The sequence below is a fragment of the Leucopleurus acutus genome (genome assembly GCF_964270905.1).
Source record: "Leucopleurus acutus genome assembly, chromosome: 19".
NCBI lineage: Eukaryota > Metazoa > Chordata > Mammalia > Artiodactyla > Delphinidae > Leucopleurus > Leucopleurus acutus.
Window position 1 is genome coordinate 16,317,910 of NC_139161.1, and position 26,868 is coordinate 16,344,777.

General features: G+C 53.3%; 1 protein-coding gene across 3 annotated transcripts in view; it reads right to left on the minus strand.

Moving 5' to 3' along the window:
- The window catches only part of CRHR1 (corticotropin releasing hormone receptor 1), a gene marked incomplete at both ends in the record, with an annotated part of 48,176 nt that overhangs the window by 16,180 nt on the left and 5,128 nt on the right, over positions 1-26,868 (minus strand). For 2 of the 3 annotated variants that reach the window (XM_082860338.1, XM_082860337.1), the window contains 2 exons: positions 1,380-1,499; positions 10,941-11,028. In XM_082860338.1, the coding sequence (XP_082716464.1) occupies positions 1,380-1,499; positions 10,941-11,028 (208 nt within the window). The remainder of the gene's footprint in view (positions 1-1,379; positions 1,500-10,940; positions 11,029-26,868) is intronic. The other variant, XM_082860339.1, reaches the window with a different exon arrangement.

Below are 26,868 nucleotides of genomic sequence, written 5' to 3' on the forward strand. Positions count from 1 at the left end.
TCCGGGGAGCTCCAGGGCAGGGCACCCAGCCGGGTGAGGGGAACAGCCGGAGGGCACTGGCTCCCCAGTTCCGGCGCTGCCTCCAAGCCTGTGACCTTGGGCATTTTTAGCCTCTTTGCCTGCATTTCCAACTACGATGGGCCCAAGTTAGAGGCTGGCAGGATACATAAACTCTCCTTTAGGTCCTTCTGCCCTTCCTCCTACTTGCATTCTCCCCACACCTCCTCCAGGCTTTCTTCTCCTCCTGGGGTCCAGGGTGCGGTTGCAGACACACGAAGCTGCATGGTCTGGCTCTTCCAGCCTCCCGCCCAGTCCCAGCACCTCCCCAGGGCCCTCCCACCCCTCCTTGGCTGTGGCCCCCAACCCGAACCCCATTAATCCAGCTGGGAAAAAAAAAGAGAGGGGCAGGAGAAGGAATTTGGGAGTTCTGAGCTGGACAGGGTCTTAAGAAGCCACGTCATCGAGCCTTCTCCATCCTCAGAGGAGGGGCCAGAGGGCCATACGAGAGGAAAATTGTGTTAAAGGTCACAATTGGTGTCTGTGGTCCCCCTCTGTCACCTCTTGGGGGGCTCTGAGCTCAGGCCCACCAGACCCCAAGGGCCCACCCAAGGAACCCCCCACCCTGCCCTCAGACAGCTCCGGGCCCCTGGCCTGCAGCTGTTGCTCTCTTGATAAGCAGGGGCTGTGAGGCACTGACAGGGGAGAGCAAATTAATTCTGAGGGTGACAGGTGGCATAGCAAGAAGCCGCAAAGCCTGGAGGTGGAGGCTCAGGGCCCCAAGGGAGCAGGGTGTTTACACGCGGATCAAGTATCTGAACAAACCCTGCCCGGGGCAGTCGTCTCCCACCCCCACCCCACCTGTGGGCCTACACGCAAGGACAAGCCCCCTGCCTACGGATCTAAAACTCCGAGTCCCCCCATCTCGTGGCTGGAGGGCCCTGGATAGGCCTGGTATCCTCTCTGAGCAAAGTTAGGGCTTTCTGATGATTTCTGCCCTACCTCATGGCTCATGCCAACGTTAACCCAGTTTGTCAACTGCAGAAGAAAGTATCAGACAGACCCGGATGCAAATTCCAGCTTCACCTCTTACCAGCTGCTGACCTTGGGCAACTTCCCTAACCTCTCTGAGCCTCGGAGGCCTTAGTTATATAACATAGTCACATGTAGCATCTTCCAGGGTATCGTGAGCATCAGTAGTAATGAGCAGAATACCCAGCAGAGCACAGAGCTGGCCACTGGTCAATGGCGGTTGTACTCATGAATGGCGATATTATTATTGTCATTGTCATTATTATTTTCCCCACCTCCAACAAGTCCCAAGCTCTCCCCATCCTGTCCCACCTCCCAGGAGATGGTCTGCCCTCCACGGGCTCCCTTACTTGTGGTGTTGTAGCGGACACCGTAGAAATAGGCAGGGCAGGGTCGAACCACCAGCTGCCCTGCGGGGCTCTGGGGCCAGCAGGTGCCAATGAGGTCCACGGATGCGTTGCACTGCAGTCCTGGGGGCAGAGACGGCTGGTGAGGCAGAGCAACGTCCCCTCTGCAGTGTCCCACCCCCCTCCCCACTGGGCCACATTCACAAGCCATCTGGGGACAGAACAGGAGCAATGACCCCAGTGCAGAGATGAGCTCCTTTTCTCAAGAGGAGACACCAGGGAAAGGAATCTGAATTTGATGCTATGGCACTAGGGAGACAATGTGGGTTCCAGAGCAGAGGAGGAACAGAGATGGCTGGAGGTGGTGTTAAAAGTTGAGATCCTGGCTGGCATTTAGAGGAAGGCTGGACGTGCTCCAGGTCCCCTGCTCTGTAGCCCGAGGACACTTCTCTTGGCCCTTTACTTGGACCGCAGCTCTTAGAATTCACAGCATGGGACTTTCCTGGTGGCGCAGTGGTTAAGAATTCGCCTGCCAATGCAGGGGACATGAGTTCAATCCCTGGTCCGGGAAGATCCCACATGCCGTGAAGCAACTAAGCCCATGCGCCACAACTACTGAGCCTGCAATCTAGAGCCCACGAGCCACATCTACTGAGCCTGCATGCCACAACTACTGAAGCCCGCGTGCTCTAGGGCCTGAGTGCCACAACTGCTGAAGCCTGCGTGCCTAGAGCCCGTGCTCTGCAGCAAGAGAAGCCACCACAATGAGAAGCCCACGCACTGAAACAAAGAGTAGCCTCCACTCGCCGCAACTAGAGAAAGCCTGCGTGCAGCAATGAAGACCCAATGCAGCCAAAATAATAGTAAATAAATAAATAAATAAATAAGAAAAAGAAAAAACCCACATTTAATATTAAAAAAAAAAAAAAAAAGAATTCACAGCCTGGAATGGCTCGGAAGAGACCCAGCCAACCCCTGACCCAGTTCCCTCACATGTCTCTAGAACCAAACCACATCTGCTCTGGACCTGCAGGGAGGAACCAGCTAAAGGAAGCTGGCCCACCTTCCAGCTCACCTGATAACCACTTTTACAGAACATTCGTGCTCTGGTCTGTGCTGGGACCTAGGAGAGGACTGACTGAGAAGGGGACCATGGAGAAAAAAGGGAGGGAGACACCACGTCGGGGAGTGGAAAGGAATCAGTAATCTGGAACCCTGGCTTCAGACTGGTCTCTGCTACTCATTTGCTGTGTGATTGTAGGCAAGTCTCTTGCCTTCTCTGAGCCTTAGTTTTTTATCGATAATGAAGTAGTTGGATCTGATCAGAAATTCTTAATCTCAGTCCACTGGAAGCTTTAAGGGTTCATAAAGACTTTGAAATTAAATGAAAAATTTGTTCTATACATGCAGTTGGGAAAGGCACCATGGCTTTCATTAGATTCTCAAAGGGGTCTGTGACTCAGAAAAGGATGTAAACAACTGGACTAGAGAGAGGATGTCAAAATCCCCTTCCAAATGTTTGCCCTTAATTAAGAGCTTTTTGGAGTGGAGCGTGCGTGTGCGTGTGTGTGTGTGTGTGTTGGAGCAGAGCTGAAGCCACAGTAACACTTCTGGGAAGGCGGGGGGTTTTTGGTCTCCAATGGGTGGGGGCTGGGCTGAGGACAGTCCTGGCATCCCTCCTGATGCTGCCCCTTCTTTCTCTGACTTTCCATGCCCCTCTCCTCTCAAGGCTGGCACACCAGTCCTGTGGAGACCCAGCGTGTCCATCACGATGGGAGAGGTTAATAACCTGAGACTGGCCATAGAGTGTACAGACAAGCCAGGGAGAGCCACAAGCCAATGAAGGGGTGGCATCTTCAGTCCAGGGCATCAGCAGCTGCTAAGCCCTGGCTGGGGCCCGCCTGCCATCTCCCCCCAGCTGAGCCTGTGCCCAGTCTCTCAGGAAACAGCATTGGGCTAGACTGGCATCCCTTGCTTGCTGGATGCAGGGCAGTGCTGAGCAACACTTGTACCAAATTCTGGTTTTTCTTTCTAATCAAAGCTATTCATAGGATGTGTGTGCAAATCTGTGCTCAAGGGCCAAAGGCTTCGAGGCTAAGTGGTTTAATTGAAAGAGAAAGAAATCTGGATTGGGGCTTAATGGACACGAGGAGACGGCCAGCGAGGCAGCAGGGGTGGGCCAAGCCCTGTGCCACAGTGGAGCCCCCACGAATGACATCACAGAGAGGTGATGGGGGTAGGGGAGTGAGGAAATCAGGTTGAGATTGTAATCTGCCATGGGTCATGCCAGTCGTGCTGAGCCTGGAGGAGGGGAGAAACGGAGGCATGTGGCCGTCAGGAGGGAGGGATAGTATTACGGACCGTGCTCTGCTTCTCCAAAGGCCTTCTTCATGTATTTTGTTTGCTCCTCATTCACCCTGCAATGTCATTATTCCCTTTTTTTTTTTTAATTTACAGATTCATTATTCCCTTTTTACAGATGAGGAAACTGAGGCCCAGGGAAGTAAGTGACTTGCCCAGGGTCGTGAGTCAATGAGTGAAAGAACTAAGACTCATAACCAGGTGTTTGGGACTCTAAATCAAGGGTTCTTTCTATGACAGCACATTGCTTGCCAATACAGGGAGGAGAACAGTCAAAGAGGCAGCAGGGAAAGGGGGCAGTACTTACTGAGGGCTGACTGTGTGCCAGGCACCTGCTAGGCGCTTTACACATACCATCTGACCTCATAACCTTCCTCAGGAGGTTGTTCATTCACTCACTCATTCACATTATCTCCTGAGCTAGGCACTGGGAGATTAAATGGAATGTCACAAGTGGTACCTGGAACTTGCCTAAGGCCCACTCTCAGTGTAGCATCTGCCCTCCCTCCCCTGCCCTGGAGAGTTCCCCAGAGTCCCTTCAGAAAAGAACAGAGGGCAGGGCAGGACTGGGCACCAACCAGAGCCAAGACCAGGCCACAGCCGAGGCAGGGACCGGCTGCTGAGCCAATGGCCCTCCTGGTCTCAAGGACCAGGTACCAGCCAATGCCCAGAGGCCTGACCCCACCCACGGCCGGTCGGGGATATGCAGGTGGGAATGGGCAGGGTAGAGCTTTCTGCCTCTAGTCCGTGGTACAGATTAGGATTCCATACCACCTACTATGGGTCTCACACCATCTGCCAATGTGGGTGCTAATTCTCCCTGTTTTACAGATAGGAAAACTGAGGCCGAGCAAATTGCTTATCCTTAGTCGCATAGACACTAAGAGGCAGAAGTGGGTTTTGACGCCTGCCCAGGGCTCTTCCCACTGCACCACAGCAGTCCCCAGTCTGGGCAACTGGCCTTCTCAGCATTTGGGTGCACTGGTCTCTGTGTCCTGGGTTCCTCCGGTAGTGCCTCCCTCTCTCCCTTCCTCCCGTCCCTCGACGCTCACCGGAGGCTGCGTGGAGGTGGTGCGGGGGAACACTGCATCAGACATGACCTTTACATGAAGAGCCCAGAAAATCCTGGAGGGAATGAAAGTCTTGGTGCGAGACGGGAAGAAAGGGAGAGAGAGGCTGCAAGAATGGAGAAGAGAAACTAAATGCAAGCGGCCAGGGGACAACGCTGACCCTCCCTCCGAAAGAAAAGGCCCCTGCGCGCTGGCCTGGGCTCCAGAGACTGGGTGGGCGGGGTCCGAGGGAGAGAAGAGCCAAGCAGGGGTGCGGCCAGAGGCACAGGGCCAATCAGGAGTGGCGACCGGGCTACGACGCGCAAATACAGGCTAGAAAGTTCTAAGCGGAATTGGCCTCTTGGTTTTAGGGAGTAGACAGACAAGAGAGAGGTAGGGAGGGAAAAGAGGAGGAAAGGAAGGGTGTACAGGATTTGGGGGGCCGGGGGAAACGGCCTTTGTTGAACACTACTCTGTACCAGGCAATGTGAAGGGCACTTGATGAAATTCATGCCACCCAATCAATTCACTCCATCACTTTGAGGAGAAGAAAAGCAGGGAGGGGACAAGGGGAGAAGGAGAGGGGGGAGAGAGAGGAAACAGAAGACAAAAGACACTGAGAATAAAACAGGGAGAAGCAGACAGAAAGCCAGGAGAACAAGGTACAGAGAAAAATAATTTCAGAGGTGCTGTGGGTGGGGAGGGACTGGATTTCCTAGTTGGGAAGGGGAGAAGGAAGGAAAGGAAGTCCTGGTGTCACTCAGCATGGGGGCTATAAGGACCTAGAGCTCAGGGCTGTTGGACTGCGATTCTCCAGGTCCCACTGATACAAATGTGCAGTCTCTCCTGCTCTCCTGGGGGCTACGTTCCCCCTTGGGTAGCATAGTTCTGGGCTGAGAAGCAGTTTGGACCAGAGTAAACCAGCCTTGCAAATAGCCAGGTAGACTTACCAGCCAGCAGCACGAAGCCTGAGTTACTATTAGGACCCAACTCCTCCCCATGCAGACCCGTCACCAGGATCCCCTCCTGCTCAGTGAAGTAATAGGTGGGGAGAAATAAAGACTTTGCTCTTTATTCAACAAGTTTTACTGACCACCTAAAAAATGTTTTAGGAGCTGAGGATAGAGTAATGAATAAAATAAATGCCCTGCTGTCAGAAATAGAGACACAGATGTAGAGAACAAACGTACGGACACCAAGGGTGGAAAGCGGGGGTGGGGGTGGGATGAATTGGGAGATTGGGATTCACATATATACACTAATGTCTAAAATAGATAACTAATAGGAACCTGCTGTATAAAGAAAAATGCCCTGCTGTCAGTCTACGGGATTGGGGGTTGGGGTTGTGTGTGCAGACAGACAGACGTACCTGTTAACCAGTGAGAGATGCTATGGAGAAAAAACAAGCAGGGTAAGGAGATAAAGACTGACAGGAGTGCTATTTTAATTTGGTCCTAATATTTAGGCAGAGGCCCAATGGAAGTGAGAGAGGTAACTGTGTGCCTACCTGGGGGAAGAGGGTTCTGAAGGGAAGAGCAGCTACAAAGGCCGTCAGGCAGGTGTGTGCTCAGTGTGTCTGAGGCAGTAACATTCCTGTCGCTTGGTGGCTCACCCCCCTCACTCATGGGGCAGCTAGATCCCCACAGAGTTTCTTCTGGGGCTGGGGTGGGTGCAGCCAAAAGTAACCCATAAAACTGGTCCTGTATCTTCCTCCTTCCCCACACATGCGCAAAGCAGATGCATGGGGGCCGACACTCCAGGTGTTCATGGGAGCACTGTGGTCAGCCCGCCCCAGATCCCTGCGAATGGAGGGAAGAGGAGAGAGGAACAGTAGGAAGGGCTCCCACCTGCCTCTGAAAAACACCTGCTGAGTCAGAGTCCTGGGGGGACTGCTTTAATGAACAGAAAAGAACCCTTTGAGGGTGGCCACCACCCTGTGAAGGTGGTTTCTTCCCCCAAATAGATGATATAGTTCCCTTCCCATCAGGCTCAGGGTCCAAATGTACTCAGCAGATCTTTCCATAGCAGATAACTTCCAAGAAAGGTTGGAACCTGGTTCCTGTCCCCAGTTATGTCGGGTCTCCCATCGGGGGCTTCTGAATGAACTAGGGTAGGTGGGCACGTGGCAGCAGCCCTGCAGCTGGGAAGCCCATCCCCCTGTTTGGTTTAAGCCCAGGAGGGAGACAGCCAAGGCTGCGCCAAGGGGCCCAAGGGCAGCCTCTGAAACACACATGCCTGCTCATTCCAGGAAGGTGCTGCTGGGATGAATGCGCAGGGGCTCTGCCTGTGTCACCTGGCATAGAGAGGCCAGGCAGACAGTCCTGCTCTTTGCTCAGCCACTTTGTAATTGGACTGTCTTCTCCTTGGCTGGGCAGAAGAGAAAGAGGCCTTTGTAGGGTGTGTGAGTCATCAGGACAAGTGGGTGGGAGCCTCCGGTCCTGTGGGTCTGTGGGCTCTTCAGTTTTGCACCTAGTACGGTGTCAGGCACATAGTAGGTTCTGAGGAATACTGGGAGCTGTGTGTAAACCCAGTATAGGTATGGGAAACTGCAAGGGCGTCTCTGCACCCCTGGAGGACTGACCATAGTGGGACCTGGGTACTGCGACTTTCCAGGTGACCACATACATGGTGGCGGGAAAGTCCAGAATCAGGCCATTTGATTCAAATCTTGGGGCTGCTGCTTAGTAACCACGTGTACTTGAGCAAATTACGTAACGTCTCTGAGCTGTACGCTTCTCTTCTGTAAGATGATGATAAAAATAATTCCTGGGCTTCCCCGGTGGCGCAGTGGTTGAGAGTCCGCCTGCCGATGCAGGGGACACGGGTTCGTGCCCCAGTCTGGGAAGATCCCACATGCTGCGGAGCAGCTGGGCCCGTGAGCCATGGCCGCTGGGCCTGCGCGTCCGGAGCCTGTGCTCCGCAACGGGAGAGGCCACAACAGTGAGAGCCCTGCGTACCGCAAAAATAAAATAAAGTAAAATAAAATTCCTAACAGTATTGTTTGATGAGTGAATGAGATTAAAGCACTTAGAATGGTGTCTAACATACAATAGGCACTAAGTAAACATTAGTTGTTATTATTAGTTATTACATTAATTATTATTATCATTCATGACCTTCAGACAGGAGATGACCCTGGGTCCTTGTCAGTGCTATGATTCCACTTATCTCTGATGTCATGGGTCAATAATTCTATTACTTTCTGGCATCGTCATATTCATGCCATGATTTTATGAGTTGTCAGGTCTGTGATCTGCCACAGGATGGAGCCTCAGCCCTGGGGACCCACCTTCTCCCTGCTCCTGGCATGTGAGAGGCCCCCCAAAGGCCCCAGCTCAGTGCCAGCCACCCCGGCCAGACGCCCATCCATCTGTCTCAGTCCCTCCACCCCACCCTCACCATCTGTCTCTACCAGTGCCCATCAGTCTGGGCAGGTCTTAGCGTTGAAGACAAACAGCCCATTTTCAGAGGCTGCTGTGGAGGGTGATGGATTGCGTGCCCTGAAGCCAGGCAGGCTGGGCTGGGCTGGGGGTAGGGGCACAGAGTACAAGTCATGGGGAAATGAACGACATTCATCACGGCCTGCTGCCTCCAAGGACAGGTGACACCTTCGTGGGCTCAGGGATGTCACTGCGCAGGAGCACAATAAGCGAGTCAGTGGAGACTGACCTGGCCGCCGTGCAAGGGGCTGGGATTGGGGGGGAGCTTCTTCTCAGGCCAGGCCTCTGAGCAGGTCTCTTCCCTCCCGATCTTTCTCCAGACTCTTGCTCAAGAACTTTCTGTTCCTCATGGCCCAGCTTAGCCAACTTTGCAGGCAGATGCTCTGGGCTCCCAGGACCTCCCCAGGCTTACTGCTCTCCCCTCCCGACCCCTCCCCTGTTCTTCCACCAAACCCACCTGCTAGTCCTCAGTCAACTCTAGCTTCGGCTCAGAGCATTGGCTCTTCTCTGCCAGTCCCTGCTCAGAGTCTCTCAGAGACTCACCTTGAAACCTCTTCCTTCAGGAAGGCTTCCTGGATTCACACCACCCCAATCTAACCTCCCTGCCACCTCCATTGTAGTGAGCACTTCATGGCAAGTTCCTGCCCCTCGTTGCAGCTACACAGTAAGCACTTTAAAAGCCTGCTCTTACCGACAATAATAAACAATACTCAGTAGTGGTATGGCACTCTACAGTTTGTGAAATATTGCCATTAAACATAGTGCATTTAATCATAACAGATCCTTGAGGCAGGTGTCAGCCCTCCCACCCTACTCTATAACTGCAAAGCGAGGCTCAAGGGAGTCAAAGGCGCACTCATCCCTGTGGCTGTCGGTGGGGGGGCCCTAGGGCACACAGGACAAGACTGAGCGCCACTATGAGCATGGGAACCCAGTCGGTGCTCCAGGTCTGGTGCTCATTCTCTCGCCCCCCAACCCCTACCCTACTGAGGGAACAGCAGGCCAGGGGACAGCTGCCTGGAGCTGTGGAAGCCTCCTCTCCCCGCAGGCCCAGGTTCAGAAACTCCCTGCTTCCCTGCTAGCACGTGGTGGCCATTTCTCCAACAGCGCGGGCCTTGCGCCTCATAGCACGTGTGTTTATGCACTTGACTCCCGTACCGGACTGTGAGCTCCTCTTTGTTCTCCCAGGGAACATGGGGCCCGGCGCACAGTAGGTGCTCAGTTAATGAGTTGGATTGAATCAAGGAGAGAGACCTGCAGAGGAAAATGAATCACCAAAGAACAAGCCTCTCAAAGACCCTCAGGTGCACCTCTCCACCTTCGCTGGGCAGCAGCATCCCCAGGACCCTGGGTAAAGGGACCAGGATGAGGGTTCAAGGACCACACCCCAAATTAGAAAAGGCATGGCCTTAGGAGCCCAAAAACCGAATTCTCCCACGCCTCAGTTTCCTCATCTGTACAAATATCTCATCTTAAACTCTTGTGAGGGTGAAATAAGATTATTATACAAAAGCACTTTGTAAATGGTGAAGTTATACAAGTATTAGTAATATTTGCAGTTAAGCAGTATTTTCTATGGAGGAGGGGTAGAGCACGGTGATAAAGAACGTATCTGGGAGCCAGGCTTCCTGGGCTCAAATCAGCTCCAGCACTTACTAGTTCTGCTCTGTGCCTCAGTTACCTTATGTGTAAAAGGAGGATAACAGCACCTGCCTCAGGAGGTCGTAAAAACTGGGTGAATATACAGATGGTCGCCGACTTACGATGGTTCGACTTTAATGATTTTTCGACTGTACGATGGCTTGACAGCAATACGCATTCTGTACAAACCACACTTCAGATTTTGAATTTTGACCTTTTCCCAGGCTAGTAGTATGTGGTACAATCCTCTCTCGTGATGCTGGCAGCGGCAGCTGCAGCAACTCCCAGTCAGCCACACGATCATGGGAGTAAACAGCTGACACACTGACAACCCTCTGTACCCAGACGACCATTCCGCTTTTCACTTTCAGTACACTATTCAATAAATTACAAGAGATGTTCAGCACTGTTATAAAATAGGCTTTGTGTTCGATGATTTTGCCCGACTGTAGCTAATGTAAGTGTTCTGAGCATTTCAAAGTAGGCTAGTCTACGCTATGCTGATCGGTAGGTTAGGTGTATTCAATGAATTTCTGACTTACGATATTTTCAATTTATGATAAGTTTATCTGGACGTAACCCCATTGTAAGTCAAGGAAGAGCTGTATCTCAAATACCTCGGACAGTGCCCCACACAGAGCGCCCTACATATTATGCTTCAGGCATTTTTAGCAGCAGCAAACAGCAGGTTTTCTTCCTCACTGATGCCTGAGTCAGCCCAGCCCTCCGCTCTGTTGGTTCTCACGGCTGCAAGGGCTGGGGCGACTTCCCCTGCGGTCCACCCCAAAGCAGGGAGGATAGCTACTTGGCACGCCTGCCCCGAGCCCCTCTGTGCCCCTGGCTGATGCTGTCACCTAATCGCAGCTCTCTCTCCCACCACACTTACACCCACCTTCAGGACCCCGCTCGACACAGCACTCCGTGGATAGACGATGGATTGCTTGCAGCCCCAGAGGGGAAATCTCTCTGCTGTTCCTGCCCCAGGGCATGGCTCTGTGTGCAGGCTCTGGGAGCCCTGGGGGTGGGGGGGGTGGGGACCTGGAATCTTGCAAGAGGCAGATGGGGGTGCTCACCAGAGATGTTGCCGGCCAGGGATAGGCTCTCGCAGTGCTGGTCCTGGAGGGAGGCGGAGATGGAGTGCAGCCCCAGGAGGAGAAGGGCCTGTGGGCACAGGGAGGTGAGGGACACAGTTAGACTGTGTCATGAGCTGTCTGGCCTGGAGCTTCCTGCTGCCCCTCTTGCCCCCTTCATACACGTCTCATTCCAGACACACACCCCTCCCCCACCGGCCCAGCCTCCCTTCCCCCCTCCTCCGTGTCTTCTCTGCCTACGAGGTCTGGGGCTGCCCTGCTCTCTGAGGGGCCTGAAAGGGAGGCAGGTGACAGCAGGAGCCCAGGTTCCCAGGACAGAGGGGAACTTTCTCCTTGAGGGCTGGGGGCCTCCAGAGAGGCTCTGCCTGAGCAAGTCACCTCCATCCTCACGGGGTCTCAAGGGTGGCACAGGCGTGTCCCGACACACCCACACCCACACCCTCCCACCTGCCCCCCCCCGAGCACCCCCCCACCCGCATGGGCTCACAGAAGACCCCCATTAGTGAGCCTCCCTCCCTCCCCAGCTGCAGGAGCTCAGGCCCTGTGGTTTAATGAGCTGCCTCCCGGGCCCTCGTCCCCACCCAGCTAATTACTGGTCACTACAGATCGTGCCTCACCATTTCCCAAGTCATTTTATATCCGCGACGGTACTTCATTCTCTGTGGGGCTGGCTGTCCCTGATGAGGAAGCTGAGGCCCGGAGAGGTGAAGGGATAAATGTGTCTGGAAAGATGCCTGCCCTAATCCAGGGAGAATCTTTGCCTCTTACCCTCCCTGGGGACTCTGTGTCACTCTGATTCCAAAATTTCAGCCCACCTGGGGAGAGTAGCATGGGTCTCACACCTAGAGGGCTGCCCACTTCTTCAACTAACACCCGCACATAATCATTGTGTCCCCTCCCTTAAGGTCAACACCTTCCCTGTGGATTCAGAGTCAAAAGAGACCTGGCATCCAGCCCCAGTTTCACTGTGTTGCCATGGGCAGGTTACTTGACCTCTCTGTGCCTCGATTTCCTCACCTGTAAAGATGGGTGTAATAGCCACCCCACCACCACTCTGCCAGGCTTACAGGACGCAGTGTAGGTAGAAGTCCTCTGTGAGCAGCACAGCTTGACCCGAGATGGGAGAGATTTTGTTTTGTTCATTGCATTCTAATTTGCTGAATATATTAATGAGTTACATTGTGTTTCAGGTCTACAAGAGGCACTCAATAGGTCATGCTGATTGATTTGAACTTGGTGATTCTTATTTAGTCAGGGGTTGGTGGCGAGGTATTGTTTCCCTTGGGATTTGATTTGTGAAGGACTAAGGAGCGTGTGGGGGGTTGGGGTAGTGAAGGATTGTAACCAGCCCCCCCTCCAGTTGTCAGGACATGAGAGCCCAAGGACCAGCAGAGCCCTGTCTCCCTGACCTCATGGGAGGCTGCTCTCCGCATCACCACCCCTGTTCCTCTGCTCTTCCTTCCTTCCCCGGGACCATCTCCTCTCCTCCCCACTGCCCCCCAACCTGCCATGGTGTCTCAGCACCAGCCCATTTCCAAACAGTTCTGCAAAATTCACTGCAGAGCTTCAGACAGGGACACTTCGATCTGGAAGCAGCCTTAGCCATTCCACAGGGGAAAATGAGCTCGTGAGAGAGGCAGGGACTTGTCCGAGTCCCACGTGAGCAAGTTTGTAGTTTAGAGTAGAGCCGGGGTGGTGGCCAACACGAGCAGCACACATTCGCAGACCTCAACTGCAGGGCCAGGACTAGGGTGAGGAGACCAAGGCATTCACCTCCAGTGCAAAATTTAAGGGGGGGGGCACCAGAAAACTCGGTAGTCAAGATACATAATATTTTAATGCAATATTTTTTTAAACTCTAAATTAATGCAAAAAATTCCATGATGAACAACATATCAAAAGCTTTTTTTAAAACGCCAGGATCACTAACAGTGCTGGGCCATCCTGGAGCCTCGGGTAGAAGGAAAAATCAGTGATAATATTAAAATATGATTTATCTTGACACTGCACTTTGGGGCAGCTCTTTCAATTCCATGCTTGAGAAAAGTGCCTCACTTGCCTCACCCAAGTCCTGACCCTGTTGCTCCCGTACCTTCTTCCCAAACTGGCCTCCACCCTGCACCCCAGACCCTCACGACCTGCCCACTCGTGCCGTCTGATGACAAAGACAGACCCTGCTCCCCGCTCTCCCACCCAAGATGGACTCGAATGCTCCCCGCTCCTGGTCAGGACCTGTCCCACCCACACCTCCTGTAGGAAGCCCCCCCTGACCCCGATGACTCCCCCACGTTGTCCCCTCAGTGCTGTGCCTGAGTCCGCAGTGGGTTCGTTTATCCCCTCGCTGGCACACTCCTCCTGTCACATCATAGGGGTCTTTCTGCTCTGGGCCAAGCTCCAGGCTCCGAGGTCCACCCCCCGGCCCTGTACCCCCATCCCGTGCCCAGCGCTTGGCCTCAGCCCACGGCGCTGGGGTCAGCTAACTCGCTCCCGGGACTCGGGAGTGCTTAGAACAAACCCATTCATCTCTCTGGCCCCAAGGAACTTCCAACACTTTATTAATCACTAATTAAACTTCACCGTCCCCGGAGAGATGGCGAACTATCTTTACTCTCCTTTTCCACTTCAGAACGCAGAAGCGGAGAGAGGAGGAAGCCACCAGGCCCGCCACTGGCTCCGGCACGCGGAGCGGAGAGCTGTGTCCTCGCTGACAGACCTGCTGCTCGGCTCAGCACAGGCAGCGGGGACCCAGCTCTGAGCTGTCCCCAGAGAGGGCCAGTCAGCTGGGATGGCCAGAGGCCTCTTCTAGAAGGGGCGAGAGACCCCCACCCACGGCTTGTCACCCACCCCTGCCTCTGCCACCTCCCAGCACAGACACACGTGTACACACACAGCGTGGAAATGGGGCTCCCAGAGGCAGCTCAGCCGCAGGCAAATTAAAGGAACCAGTAACACCCGACGTGAAAATGTCAGCCCTGCTGCCTGGCATTCCATCGCTGTCCTTCTAAGCCTGAAGCTGTGCTTTGTGTTTTGGTCTTTCACGTTCTCCTTGAAAGCACACCACGTTTTATTCGCGCTGAATTACTTGTTGCTTCCCCAGCACGTGGGGTCCTGCTGGTGTCCGCACACTTTTGCCCCCTCATCACCCTGGCCCACCTGGTGAAGTCTGCAGTCCTCAAACGCCAGGTCCAGAGCCCCTCCCCGCGGCAGCACCTTCCCCGACCCTCCAAAGCAAAGCAACTCGGTCCCTCGTCAATGTGCCCAGGTCCCCTCCGTACATGCGCTAGACCCTGGCAATCAGAGAACTCAGACTAGTCCCCAATGCACGGAATTGCCTCAGTGCAATGCACTTACGCCCCAGGGTTCTAATTAGATGGCAAACACACCAGCCAGAAGGTCTCAGCCTCGCCTCTGAATGTCCTGGGGTTCACAGAGGAGCAGGGCGCGTGCAGATGCATCATGAATCCAAAGCAAATGCCACGGGATGGAGCCTGTCCTTGGCTGGCTAACTGTAACCCTGACCCTTACCTCTCCTTGGATGTGCTGGTTCACAAAGTCATTTTCTCCCAATAGAGGGCCGGTTTTGCACTATGCACAGAAAAACGTTTCTTAAAATTCCCAAACCAATCTCTCCTCTCAGGAAATGCTGGCTCTGTACAGAATCTGGGCCTGTGACACCTCTGGCTCTGCGGAAGGGTTTGTCAAGGCTCCTGGCTTATTCCTGAATCACAGTTTCATGAAAAGTCCAGAGTTTTCCTGTGTATTTCCTTCTACCGTACGTTGATCTCCTCTTCAACTTTCACTAGTTTTCCAACTCCACCAACAGGAGAGTATTGCACTGTAGGGACAAGCCCCTGAAGTTTCAAGGTTGTTGTCTGTGTTCTGCTAAAGCTGTGAATTCTTAATCTGGTGTCTACAAACACACGAGGCAGGGGAGGGGATGAAAGCCTGTAATTTAAGGCAGAATGTTGCGTGTAATGCTGACCATTTTCCTGGGGAGGGTGAAGAGCTTCCTTCACTCTGTGGTGAGGTCTAGCACTCCAAAAAATATGGCTGAAGCATGTGGTGAGCAGGGTCACATCAGAGGCCTGGGCTTCACCAAACTGGACATGTCATCCTCTCTCAAAGTAAACCAAAAGTGGTTTTGACCTAAGAATCGCCACTTTCTTGGACCCCTCTGTCATCAGCCTTAGCCGCTGGCTCTCCTTTCAGAACCGTTTTTGACAAACCAAGCTCTCAGGACTTGGTGAGGTGGAGAGAAAATCAAAATGGGACTGAGGATCTGAAGCTGGCAGGCGCTAGGCTCACTCACGAAGTAGATCCTCACTTCTGTGTGCCAGCCTGGCAGCCCCGAACCCCCAAATAAAACCCGCACCTCAGCTGCAAATCTCTCCACTTGCCAGAGAGCCAAAGCCGGAATGTTACCTCTGAGAAGGTCAAGGGCGTGCTGTGGCTCGATCACAGCATCACATAAACTGACCGTCCTGGGACCCAGGGGTGGCTGACACGGAAGGGGCACTGTGCTGAGGAAAGCAGACAGAGCAAGTTCCATGCTCCCCATTTTACAGGGGTTTTATAGTTGAGGTGCCCAAGGTCACGGAACTGTTTTTAGCAGCTGAGTGGAGACTAGGGCCCAGGAAGCAGGTGATCAGGTCTGTCTTTCAAGTGGATGAAGGACGGAGGGGGATGGATCAGGGCAGGGCACGGGAAGAAGCGATGGGCAGAGAGAGAGGGAGGGAAGGGCGCAGGAGCCACGGAGAGGGCGGGGTGGGCGGGCCGGAGTGTGACAGCTGCCTGCCGGCTCCAGGCTGCTCCAGCAGCTGTTCATGCCCCCACCCCCAGCCAGCACACAGCGTGGCTAGAATTGAAGCTGCCATCCCCATTCCCAGTGTGACTTTGGCATAAAGGTTAATCACACCCAGAAAATGCTTATTAGAGTCCATAAATAACTATGTTGCTGAAGCTCCATTTGGTCTTTAAGGCACAGAAGTGCAATTTCCTTTGATGGGATGGTCTGGTAATTAACCTTTCAGCAAGAATCCTGAAGGGCCACTGGAGGCACCAGGGGCCGCGCTCATCTCCCCAGATGCATGAGGAGCAAAGAGACGGGGGCCTGCCTTCCCTCCCCTACACAACACCTTCTGATGCTCAGCCTGGGAGAGCCCTCAGAGGCCCCAAGAAAACCTTCCCTAGGAGCCAGGGACTGAGCTGGCCCTTGGGCAGAACCACAGCTGCAGCATTTGCGAGCGATCTTTCATCAAGATTCCTCCCCCTTCTGCTGCGTTCTGAGCCCAATCCTGCTACTACTAACTGTGTGACTTTGGGCGAGTCACCTGGCCCCTCTGGGCAATGTGATCTTTCTTTCCTGCATCCCAGGGATGCAGCTCACCTGGGGAGGGGGGAGAAAAGGAGGAAGATGCTTTCTGAAATTTAAAGTCTTCTAGAAGCACCCATGGGGTCACTATCATGACTTGGTCACTCTGGGCCCTTGAATATTCCTTGGTTACAGAGAGGGTTGGACTAGAGCAGGCTGGTCCTGGTGTTCCTTCCAGGCCCTGGGGAGTGGGGCTGCAGCAGGACCAGGGCCTTCTCCTTCACTCTGTCAGACTGTTCTGCCTTCTCTGTAAGCTTTCCTTTGAAAAGGGATTTTTCAGCTTAGGAGGAAAGTTGTTTTGATTTTTGTCTCTTGTTTTTTTAAACCACCAGATTAAGTGATCTCACTGAGCCCCTTGCTGAACTGGGATTCTACATTCAAGGAGTCCAGGACTCCTTGATTTGGAAAAAAGGAGAAGAATTCAGAAGAGGCAGGGAAGGATGCACAGACACACACACACACACACACTAAAAGGAGAATGGCAAGGCAAGGTGTTGTTGAGCACAGGCGGACCATGGGATTACAGGAGGGCTCAGCACAAGGGGATGGTGTGGGCAGGCTTCCTGGGGGAGGTGAGTTTGAGAATGGCCGAGTGGGCACAGACTGTAAGAAGGAAAGAGAGGACTTTCCAGGCAAGGAGAGGGTCCTGAGCTTGAGGAGGCTGGCCAGGCCATCTGTGGAAGGGCCCAGACACCGGGCTGCGGTGGGTCCTTCAGGCCTGGAGTGCCAAGGTGGATTCCTGAGCATCAGCTGGTCACAGCCGGTCAGTTCATCATTCGTAGGTATGGAAACGGGCCCAGAGAGGGGAAGTGAGACCTCGGAGGCACCGGCTCAGTGGAGGAACTTCAGTAGCTGGGGATGAACCTGAGCCTGGCTGCCTTCCCTGGCCCACGAGACTGTGGCAGGTCCTGACTTGGAGCACAGAGAGGCCCCCCAGCTCCCCAGTGAAGCCAAGATTGCAACCCTCCCTGGGAGGCAAGACCCCCAGTGGACACTGCCGTCTGCTGGCCGAGGAAGGAAGGCCCACTCCTCTTGGGTCCTGGGGTCCCCTGGCTCCACAACCCGAATATCTGACCATCCTGGGTCTGCTTTGCTCTGGGCCGTGGCTTTTTTTCCCAGCTTCATTGAGATGTAATTGACGTATAACATTGTATAAGTTTAAGGTGTACAACATAATGATTTGATATATGTATATATCGCAAAAAAATTTCCACAATCAGATTAGTTAATACATGCATCATCTCACGTAATTACAATTGTGTGTGTGTGTGTGTGTGTGCGTGTGTGTTGGGAACTATTAAGATCTACTCTCTTTGTAACTTTCAAATATATAACACAGTATCGTTAACTATAGTCACCATGCTGTCCATCATACCCTCAGAATGTATTCATTCATAATTGGAAGTTTGTACCTTTGACCACCTTCACCCATTCCCCCACCTCCGCTCCACTCCTGGTGGCCACCAATCTGTTCTGTTTCTCTGAGTTCGACTTTTCATTTATTTGCCTCTCACTATCACAGCCTCTCGTGTTGTGGAGCACAGGCTCCAGACGCGCAGGCTCAGTAGTTGTGGCTCACGGGCCTAGTTGCTCCGCGGCATGTGGGATCTTCCCAGACCAGGGCTCGAACCCGTGTCCCCTGCACTGGCAGGCGGATTCTCAACCACTGCGCCACCAGGGAAGCCCTCGACTTTTTTAGATTCCACGTATATAAGTGAGATCATATGGTATTTGTCTTTCTCTGTCTCACTTATTTCACTCAGCATAATGCCCTCAAGGTTCGTCCATAATGCCCTCAAGGTTCAATCCACACATGGCAGGATTTCCTTCCCTTTTATGGCAGAATAATATTCCATTGTATGGATTGACATGTATACACTACTGATACTATGTATAAAATAGATAACGAATGAGAACCTACTGTTTAGCACAGGGAACTCTACTCAGTGCTGTGTGGTGACCTAAATGGGAAGGAAATCCAAAAGAAGAGGGCGTATATGTATACATAGAGCTGATTCACTTTGCTGCACAGTAGAGACTAACACAACATTGTAAAGCAACTATACTCCAATTTAAAAAAAAACTCTGTTGTACGTATATACCACATTTTCTTTATCTATTCATCCATTTATAGACACTTAGGTTGTTTCCACAGCTTGGCTATTGTATACAATGCTGCAATGAACACGGGGATGCAGCTATCTCTTCAAGGTAATAATCTCATTTCCTTTGGATACATACCCAGAAGTGGAATTGCTGTATCATATGGCAGTCTATTTTTAACTTTTTGAGTAAACTCCATACTATTTTCCACAGTGGCTGCACCAATTTACATTCTCACCAACTGTGAACAAGGGTTCCCTTTTCTCCACATCCTCCCTGCCGCTTATCTCGGCTTTTTTATAATAACCATTCTAACAGATGTGAGGTGAAATCTTATTGTGTTTCTTACTTGCATTTCCCAGATTTAATTGGATTATTTGTGGGGCTTGTTTTTGTTTTTTGGGTTTTTTTTTTTTACTATTGAGTTGTATGAGTTCCTTATATATTTTGGATAGTGACCCTTTATCAGAGATGTGGTTTTCAAGGTATAGCCTGTTCTAAGCAAACCCAAGAGAAAAAAAATCTAAATATGAAAAAGAAGAGGGATCATAAATCAAGATTTCTTTAGAAAGCTGGCTCCCCATTGGATTTAAAAATGAGGATCTGGTTTGCAGAAATAGAACATATGCACAATCAACTCTTCTGAAGCCTGTGTGCCTACAGGGGATATATCTGTAGTGACGGAATGACAGTACAGGGGAGGTACAGAGCCCACAGGCAATTGTGCAATTTCTGCCCTGCACAGAGGTGCCAAGTGGAGAGGTCTCTGGGGGCTAGAATTGCAGGCTCTGCATCAGCAGAGCCGGGACCCTCGGGCGGGGGGGGCGTTTTCTAATCCACGCAGAGGTGCTCTAAAGACTAGCCAGGGTAAAACCAGACTTGGGACAGAGGGTGGTGATGCTAGATGTCCTTTCTCAGCCCTCTTAACTGCCCAGGACTTCTGCCCCCAACCACCCTTTTCTCCCCATCCTGCCCCAGGACAGCCACAGCCTGTCGCCACCTCAAAGCAAAGAGCCTGTGCTTTCCCCAAAGTGGGTGAGCAGTGAAAGATTATTCTGTTCTAGGCAGTTGCGAAAGAATTTATTGTTCCACTTAATTAACTTAAATCGCTGTTGTGCAGAGAGGAAAAAATGGGAAGGAAGATCTCCCGCCTACATTTCAGGGAGTGGGGCACACCTGGGTGCTCCCACCTTCAGGTCTTCTCCCTGCAGCCCTGGGCTCAGGAGACACCCTGCCCCCTTCCCTGCTACTTCACTCCTCTGCTCCCACAACGAGGCCCCACAGCAGAGCTGAAACCTGCTTCACCCACCCTAAGGGCAGTGAGGACCTGAGACACCCCAGCTCTGGAGTTCACACATTCCCCTCCAAGGGTCCCAGATATGCTGTCCCATTGGTTATAAGCTCCCTGAGGGCAGGGTCTGTGTTTGGCTAATTCTGTACCTTTAGTGGGGCCTGGCACAGAGTGGGCCCCCATACATGTTTGTTGAATGAATAAATGAATGACTGACAGAGTGAATGCATGGATGGGTTTTCATTTTCTGTCCCCTCTCACCATGGGGTCGCACCTGGACATTTTGATGGGTTCACGTTTTCCTGCATCTCTTCCCCCTGCCCACCAGGAGCTCTCTTTTGCCCTTGGTCTTCCTTCCTGCATTGATCTCCACCTTGGACTCCAGGAGGCTGTGCTGAAGGAAAAAGTGTTTTTGGGGTGGAAAGTGCAGGGCTGTGCTCCTGTTCCGAATCTGGCAAACTTGCTCTGTGACCATGGACAAGTCTCCTTCCCTTGCCCCCCCCCCGCCTCAGTTTCCTCACCTGTGAAATGAGGAGGGTAGTGTTCCCTACACTCCTTTCCAGGTCTGAATATGCTCTGACTCCAGGTTTTACAGGAGAGTAGAAATTCAGACCTTTAACTTTGAGGCCAGAGAGATCCACACTGGAATCTTTTATTTGCCCCCTCCTACCAATGTGACCTTCGGTAAATCGCTTAACATCCCTGAGCCTCAGTTTCCCCATCTGTAAATGGCGCTAATAGGGATGAAGTATTTATATTCTAAAACTTTTGGAGAGATTCAACAATATGGTGCGTTTCACACAGCACAGGTCCAAACACACGGTAAGCCGTTAACCAACGGTAGTGATTAGTATTACTCGACTATGTATGTATAAGTTGCTTCCTTCCTGACTCGGCCTGTCTCTCCAGAAGCGCCCCCTGACTGGTTTGCCTGTCCACCCAGGGTGTGCACACCCACTTTCCACCACCACTCCATTCCCAGGAGCCAGCAGACACCTGCGAAAGTAAAGTTTGCATCACTGTCGCTGATGCAGATTTGCTGAGAGCGGGGAAGGGAGGTGGGGGGCGGGCAGTGCCCTGGAACACCGCTGACCTCCCATCCTGGTCTAGCCTCCTTTTCTGCTGCTCACACATTCTTTCTCTCCTCCTCTTGATATGATTCGCTCTCGATTCACTCATTAACATTTTCTCATAGCTCGTGCCTTCTCGGCCTCCCGGTGTCCCTCCTACACATCTTCCTCTCTCTCCTGGTCTTAAGCTCTCCGCCGGTCTCAGTCTTCCCTAGCCTCCATTTTTTCTTCCTCCTCCCCTTCCTTTCCCTTCCCTTCCTTTCTTTTTCCTTCCTCCCTTCTTCCCTCCCTCTCTCCTTCCTTCCTTCCTTTCTTCTTCTAAATTCCAGCTTTGACTGAAGACTCGCACAGGGCCAGACCCTGTGATTTTTCTCATTTAATCCTTCTCAGCCCCAAGAAGTGGAGCCTTTACTATCTACCCACCATACAGATGCTCCGATCCTGGCGTTGTACCCCTGGGCAGGTCAGCCTGTTTCCCTGCCTGTCCGGCCTCCCTTCTTAGGCCCCACCACTGCATGGATCCTCCAAAGGAGGAGGGACAGGTTACTTTGCCTCTTGACCTCTAGCTCCGGGCCACAGCCTGGATCCCCGAAAGCTGGCAGTGGGAACTGGGGGGTAGACACCAGTGGGGCCCTGTCAGTTGGGGGCTCAGGAAGGGTGGAGTTTGGTTCTCGCAAGGGAATGGAGCCCGACCAGGGCTCTGATCCAGCCCTGACCCTGGGAACTGCTCAGCTGTGAGCTGTGAGCTGCTCCCAGACGCTGGGAACCGGTCCCTGAGGGGGTGGGAAAGGCATCTGCTACTCGGAGAGACAGAGCCGAGGTTGGGGACAGCACGGAGACGCCAGCCACGCAGGTGCCACTATCAGCTGTGCTCTCGCTCAGTCAGCTCTCTGACAAGTGTAAAGTGAGGGAGATTTCAGTGTCAGCAGCAAAGTGACGTCCTTTAAGAAGCTGCGTTTTAAAAGGGATGTGAAGAGGGTCAGGGTGGGGGGTAGAGTGAAATGATCTGACGGCTGGAAATTAATTTCTGTTAGAAAACTGCGGAAGGTTTTGAGGCTGCTTTTCCTGGACAAGTGACTGCCTTCCAAGGCCATGAGGGTGGTTTAGAGGGGGCTGCTGGACCACCCAACCCCAGCGAGCAGGGAGGTTCAGGGCAGAGACTAGGAATAGCCGTCTAATCATCCATGAGCGGGGCAATGGCCCTGCCTGTTTCTTTGTCTGTGAAAGAAGTGAATTAGCCAAAATCAGAAGTTTCAGACAACGCCTGGCAGCCAAGAGACACAAAATTCTGTTTCTCAGGCTTCACCTCAGAGAGCTGGGCTCGGCAGGCCTGAGGGGAAACTTGGGAGCCTCTCTGTTTTTTGAATGTTCTCCAAGTGATTCTGAAGGGTCACCAGAATTGAGGGGAACTGCACTAGCCCAGTAGTTCTCAAGTGGGGGCAATTTTGTCCCCCACGGGACACGAGGCACCATCTGGAGACATTTTTGGTTGCCACAGCTAGGAGAAGCTACTGGCATTTTGTGGCTAGAGGCCTGGGATACTCAGATGCATCCTCAAATGCACGGGCAGCCCCACAGCAAGGAACTACCTGGTCCCAAATGGCAACGGTGCTGAGCAGCGGAAACCCTGGGGTGGAGGGCTTTGCAGCTCCTTCCCAGCTCTGAAAACGCTCACTTGCCTGCCCATCATGGAAGTTGGGAGTGTGGAAGGAAGATGGTGATGGGAAGGAGAATGCTGGAAAGAATGAGAGGACATGAGGGAGGAGCCTGCAGGACAGGAAGAGGCCCTGATCTCACCCTGTGGCCTTGGACCCCGCATTCCCCCACCTCCTAGCCTCAGCCCAAAGGCAGGAGACTGCTGGGAATGACCCCTCCTGGCCAGGTGGGGAGATGGGAGGTCCTTCCCCTCACTGCTGTCCTGGAGCCCCCAGGCCTCCTCCTGGAGGGTGTGCACAGGAGATGCAGACGAAGCAGGAAGGTGGCCACCTGTGGGTACAGCCAACGCTGGGGATCAAGCAGCACAGGCAGGGCACGTACGCAGCCTTTTCCTGGAGCCGTGAACCAGGGCTTGCCCAGTGTGCCCCCTGGGCCAGCTCCTCGGAGGCAGAAGGCAGAGCCGACCCTGGAGAAGTCGTGCTCCCTCATCTTGGGTGAGTCCAGGGACGAGGGCTAGAACCAGCGTGGGGCTGAGTCCCGTGAGCCTTGGGATGAGCCCACCACAGAGGAAGGGCTTCCCGTGTCTCACCAGAGCTCTGTGACTGTCATCTGTCTCCCCAACCCCTGCCCCGACCTCGGTGGGTGATAATGTGCGGGTTGATGAGTGAGAACGAAGTGAGGGAAGGGGCCCACCCAGAATCTGCCGGGTGGTAAGGGCTCTGAATAAACCGAAGGTTTCCACCCTCCTGGACAGGGGTTCTTCCTGCTTCCGGCAGCCCAGCCCAGCTGCTACAGCACCGAGTCTTACAGCAGGAGGCGCCCAGGTACAGGGCTGGCCAGCAGCCAGACTCCCTTGAAAAGTGAGCCAGAGACTCTGGGCTATGAATCCTGGCCCCAAAGGAGGGGTTTAGATCAGCGCTGCTGAAAGGGTGGTGGGGACTGTGCGGGACTGCAGACTGTTCATTACTGAGAGTGAGCATCTGGAAACGCTGATACGAAGTTGTCTTGGCTGTGATCTCACTGAACAGGGTCTAGACCACTTCAGATGTTGTCCAGCTCTCCAGGAGAGTCACGGGATGCAGGCTGCACGGTCGTCATGCACAACAGGACCACATGCCGTGGACTGGAAAGACCCACGTGGGCCTTCCCTACAGCTAGTTTGAGAAGCCCTGCTTTGGCTGGAGGAGAGCACACGATGGCCGGCTCATCAGGGAAGGCCCCATGGAGGAAGAGGGTCTTGAGTACCAGTTGGGCTCAGTGGCAAGGGGAGGAGTCGGGGGGATGGGGGACAGAGTGGAGGCTGGGGGAGGGACCTCACCAGGGAAAGCAGCAGGGCAGCAGGTCCCACTCATTGAGCTTCAGGGGGGACAGGTCCCTCAGCACACAGGCATTTCCTCCTTTATTCTCCATCATGGTCCAGAGGAAGACCAAGCCCAGAGAGGTTGTGTGACTTGCCCAAGGTCACCCAGCCAGGAAGTGGCGGAGCCGGCCCCAATCCCAGGCCTCCTGCTTCCTCAGCTCTAGGCACAGTTCTCCTCCCCCAGGGATGCTCTGCTTCTCAGGGATGTACAGGTGCCACTGCATGGGCCCGGAGTTTCACAGCCTGGCAGTGGTGTTCACTGTGAGGTCACTGGGGCCCAGCAATCTGGAGAGAAAGACACCAAAGTCTGCCCCACACCCACCCTTAGGGAGCTAGAGGGTAGGGATGTAGACTGAGAGACAAGATCCCACGGAGGGAGCCAAGAATGGGCTCATTCCTGGGGTTTCCCTGGTGGCCCAGTGGTTGAGAGTCCGCCTGCCGATGCAGGGGACACGGGTTCGAGCCCTGGTCTGGGAAGATCCCACATGCTGCGGAGCAACTAAGCCTGTGTGCCACAACTACTGAGCCTGCGCTCTAGAGCCCGTGAGCCACACATACTGAGTCCATGTGCTGCAACTACTGAAGCTCGTGCGCCTAGAGCCCGTGCTCCGCAACAAGAGAAGCCACCACAACGAGAAGCCCGCGCACCACAACGGAGGGTAGCCCCCTCTCGCCGCAACTAGAGAAAGCAGCAACCAAGACCCAACGCAGACAAAAAAAACAAAGAAAGAAACTCTTAAAAAAAAAAGAGAGAAAGGAGAGGGGCGTTTCCAGTAAAGGCCATCTCTGGCCTCAGTACCAGAGGCACACGTTCACTTAGCTGCTAAAGGGAAAGTACTAAAAAGAACAGCCAAAAAAGACACGCAGGTCTTTTTCTTGCTATCGCATCTTTCTCTCTCCCTTCCACCCTCCTCCCTTCCCTTTCCTCCAGGCCCTTCTGTCCTCATCTCTCTCTCTCATGCCAACTTTAGCCAGTGGTCTCCGTCTCTGCATCACCTTTGGTTTCTTTCTGTCTTTCTGCATGTCCATATTTTATATATAATAAAATCATCTATCCTGAGCAGGCCCATGGGCACCTAGCTGGGCCTTTGCTTCTGACTGTGGGGTCGGGGCTCTCAGTGCAGGTGGGCCTTCTGTCCCTTAGACAGCCCGGGGCTTTCCCTCGACCCTTCCCCAGGGTAGCCAAAGCCCTCCTGGGCCTGGTTTCCGTCTCCAGCCTACACAGCCCAGCCCCTCATCCCTGGCCATCCCTCCCTACCCCAGCCAGCTCTGTCCGCACAGTGGCGGGGCTGCTCCAGGAGCAGCTGGTATCTCTGGAAATCACGGAGCCCTTCACACATCCTGCCAAGGAGGCTGGGGAGACACGGATGAAAGCAGGGGAAACCCTGCTGTAAATGGAAATGTCGCAGCCATTGCTTGCCCTAGCCCATCACCCGGGGCAGCCTCCCCTCCAGCTCTACGGCTCCATGCTCCTGCCAGGGGTACTGAGCAATACATTGTCCCAAAGGCCTGACTTCCCAGGGCTGAAAGGTTCAACTAAGTCTCCCACTGTGCCTCCGGGTAGCCTCACTACCTCTTAAAACTCGCTATGGGTGGGCTCCAAATTGTAGTCGGTCAGCCTAGAACAAACCCCCGTCTCCCTGGTTCTTCAGGCACAGAAGCAGCTGGACCAGTCTGGCCAGTTTCTGTCCTGGGCTTTGACCTAGGCGTCCTGGCTCCCGGCCAGATTGGCTGGAGGATGGGAACAGATTGACAGGTGAAGGGGGGGCAGGTGTGCACCCCACAAACCTTATCTCTAAGCACCTCACTGGGGCTGCTCCCTGGGGACCAGCGGGGCCAGGGGAGGGACTGTGATATTGCTTGAGTTTATAGGGAAGAAAGAGCACCCACAAACATCTTCATCTGTCCCTGAAATGGATTCATGGCTCCTGGGTGGAGAGTTGCCAAAAAACACATTCGGCTAAAGCACTGAGTCGGGGGTTCTGTGTACATGGGACCCATCTCCCAGAACTGCATCTCAACACACCCATTTCACAGAAGAGGAAGTGCATGTCCGTATTCCCCAAATCTTCCTCCTTCCCTTCCTCCCCTCCTGCCTTCTAGCTTCTCAGTTTTGTTGAAGTTGACACCAATTACTCTGAAAAGAAATGGTTAATAATCTGTTGCTTAATGGAATCTAGTTAGTTGTTTTAAAATAATTGTTTGCGTCAGTGACTTAATCATTTTGTATTATCCTCCTTACATGTCTATACTTTTTTTTTTTTTTTGCGGTACGCGGACCTCTCGCTGTTGTGGCCTCCCCCGTTGCGGAGCATAGGCTCCGGATGCGCAGGCTCAGTGGACATGGCTCACGGGCCCAGCCGCTCCGCGGCATGTGGGATCTTCCCGGACCGGGGCACGAACCCGCGTCCCCTGCATCGGCAGGTGGACTCTCAACCACTGCGCCACCAGGGAAGCCCTACTTTTTTTTTTTAAAGATTTAATGTTATTTATTTTTGGCCGCATTGGGTCTTCGTTGCTGCGTGCGTGCTTTCTCTAGTTGTATGTGGTAAGCAGGGGCTACTCTTTGTTGTGGTGCACAGGCTTCTCTTGTTGCGGAGCACGGGCTCTAGGCGTGCGGGTTTCAGTAGTTGTGGCATGCGGGCTCAGTAGCTGTGGCTTGCGGGCTCTAGAGCGTAGGCTCGGTAGTTGTGGTGCATGGGCTTAGTCGCTCCGTGGCATGTGGGAACTTCCCGGACCAGGGATCGAACCTGTGTCCCCTGCATTGGCAGGTGCATTCTTATCCACTACGCCACCAGGGAAGTCCCCATGTCTCTACTTTTAATGCCAAATGTTTTCACATGTCAGAGTTGTTCAGAGGGCCAACAGCAGGCACCTCTGTCCTTTGCCCTTTGAGCTTGGCTGATGGCAGGCGGCCCCATCCCTTCTCCCCAGGGTCTAGGAAAAGGACCCTGGGGCAGGAGGAGATTCTACATTGCTAAGTACTCCTTCCTCCACCTCCCTTTCCCTCACCACTCCTCCTTTTGCTGTTCTTCCTTGGACTGATAAAATTCAGTAGA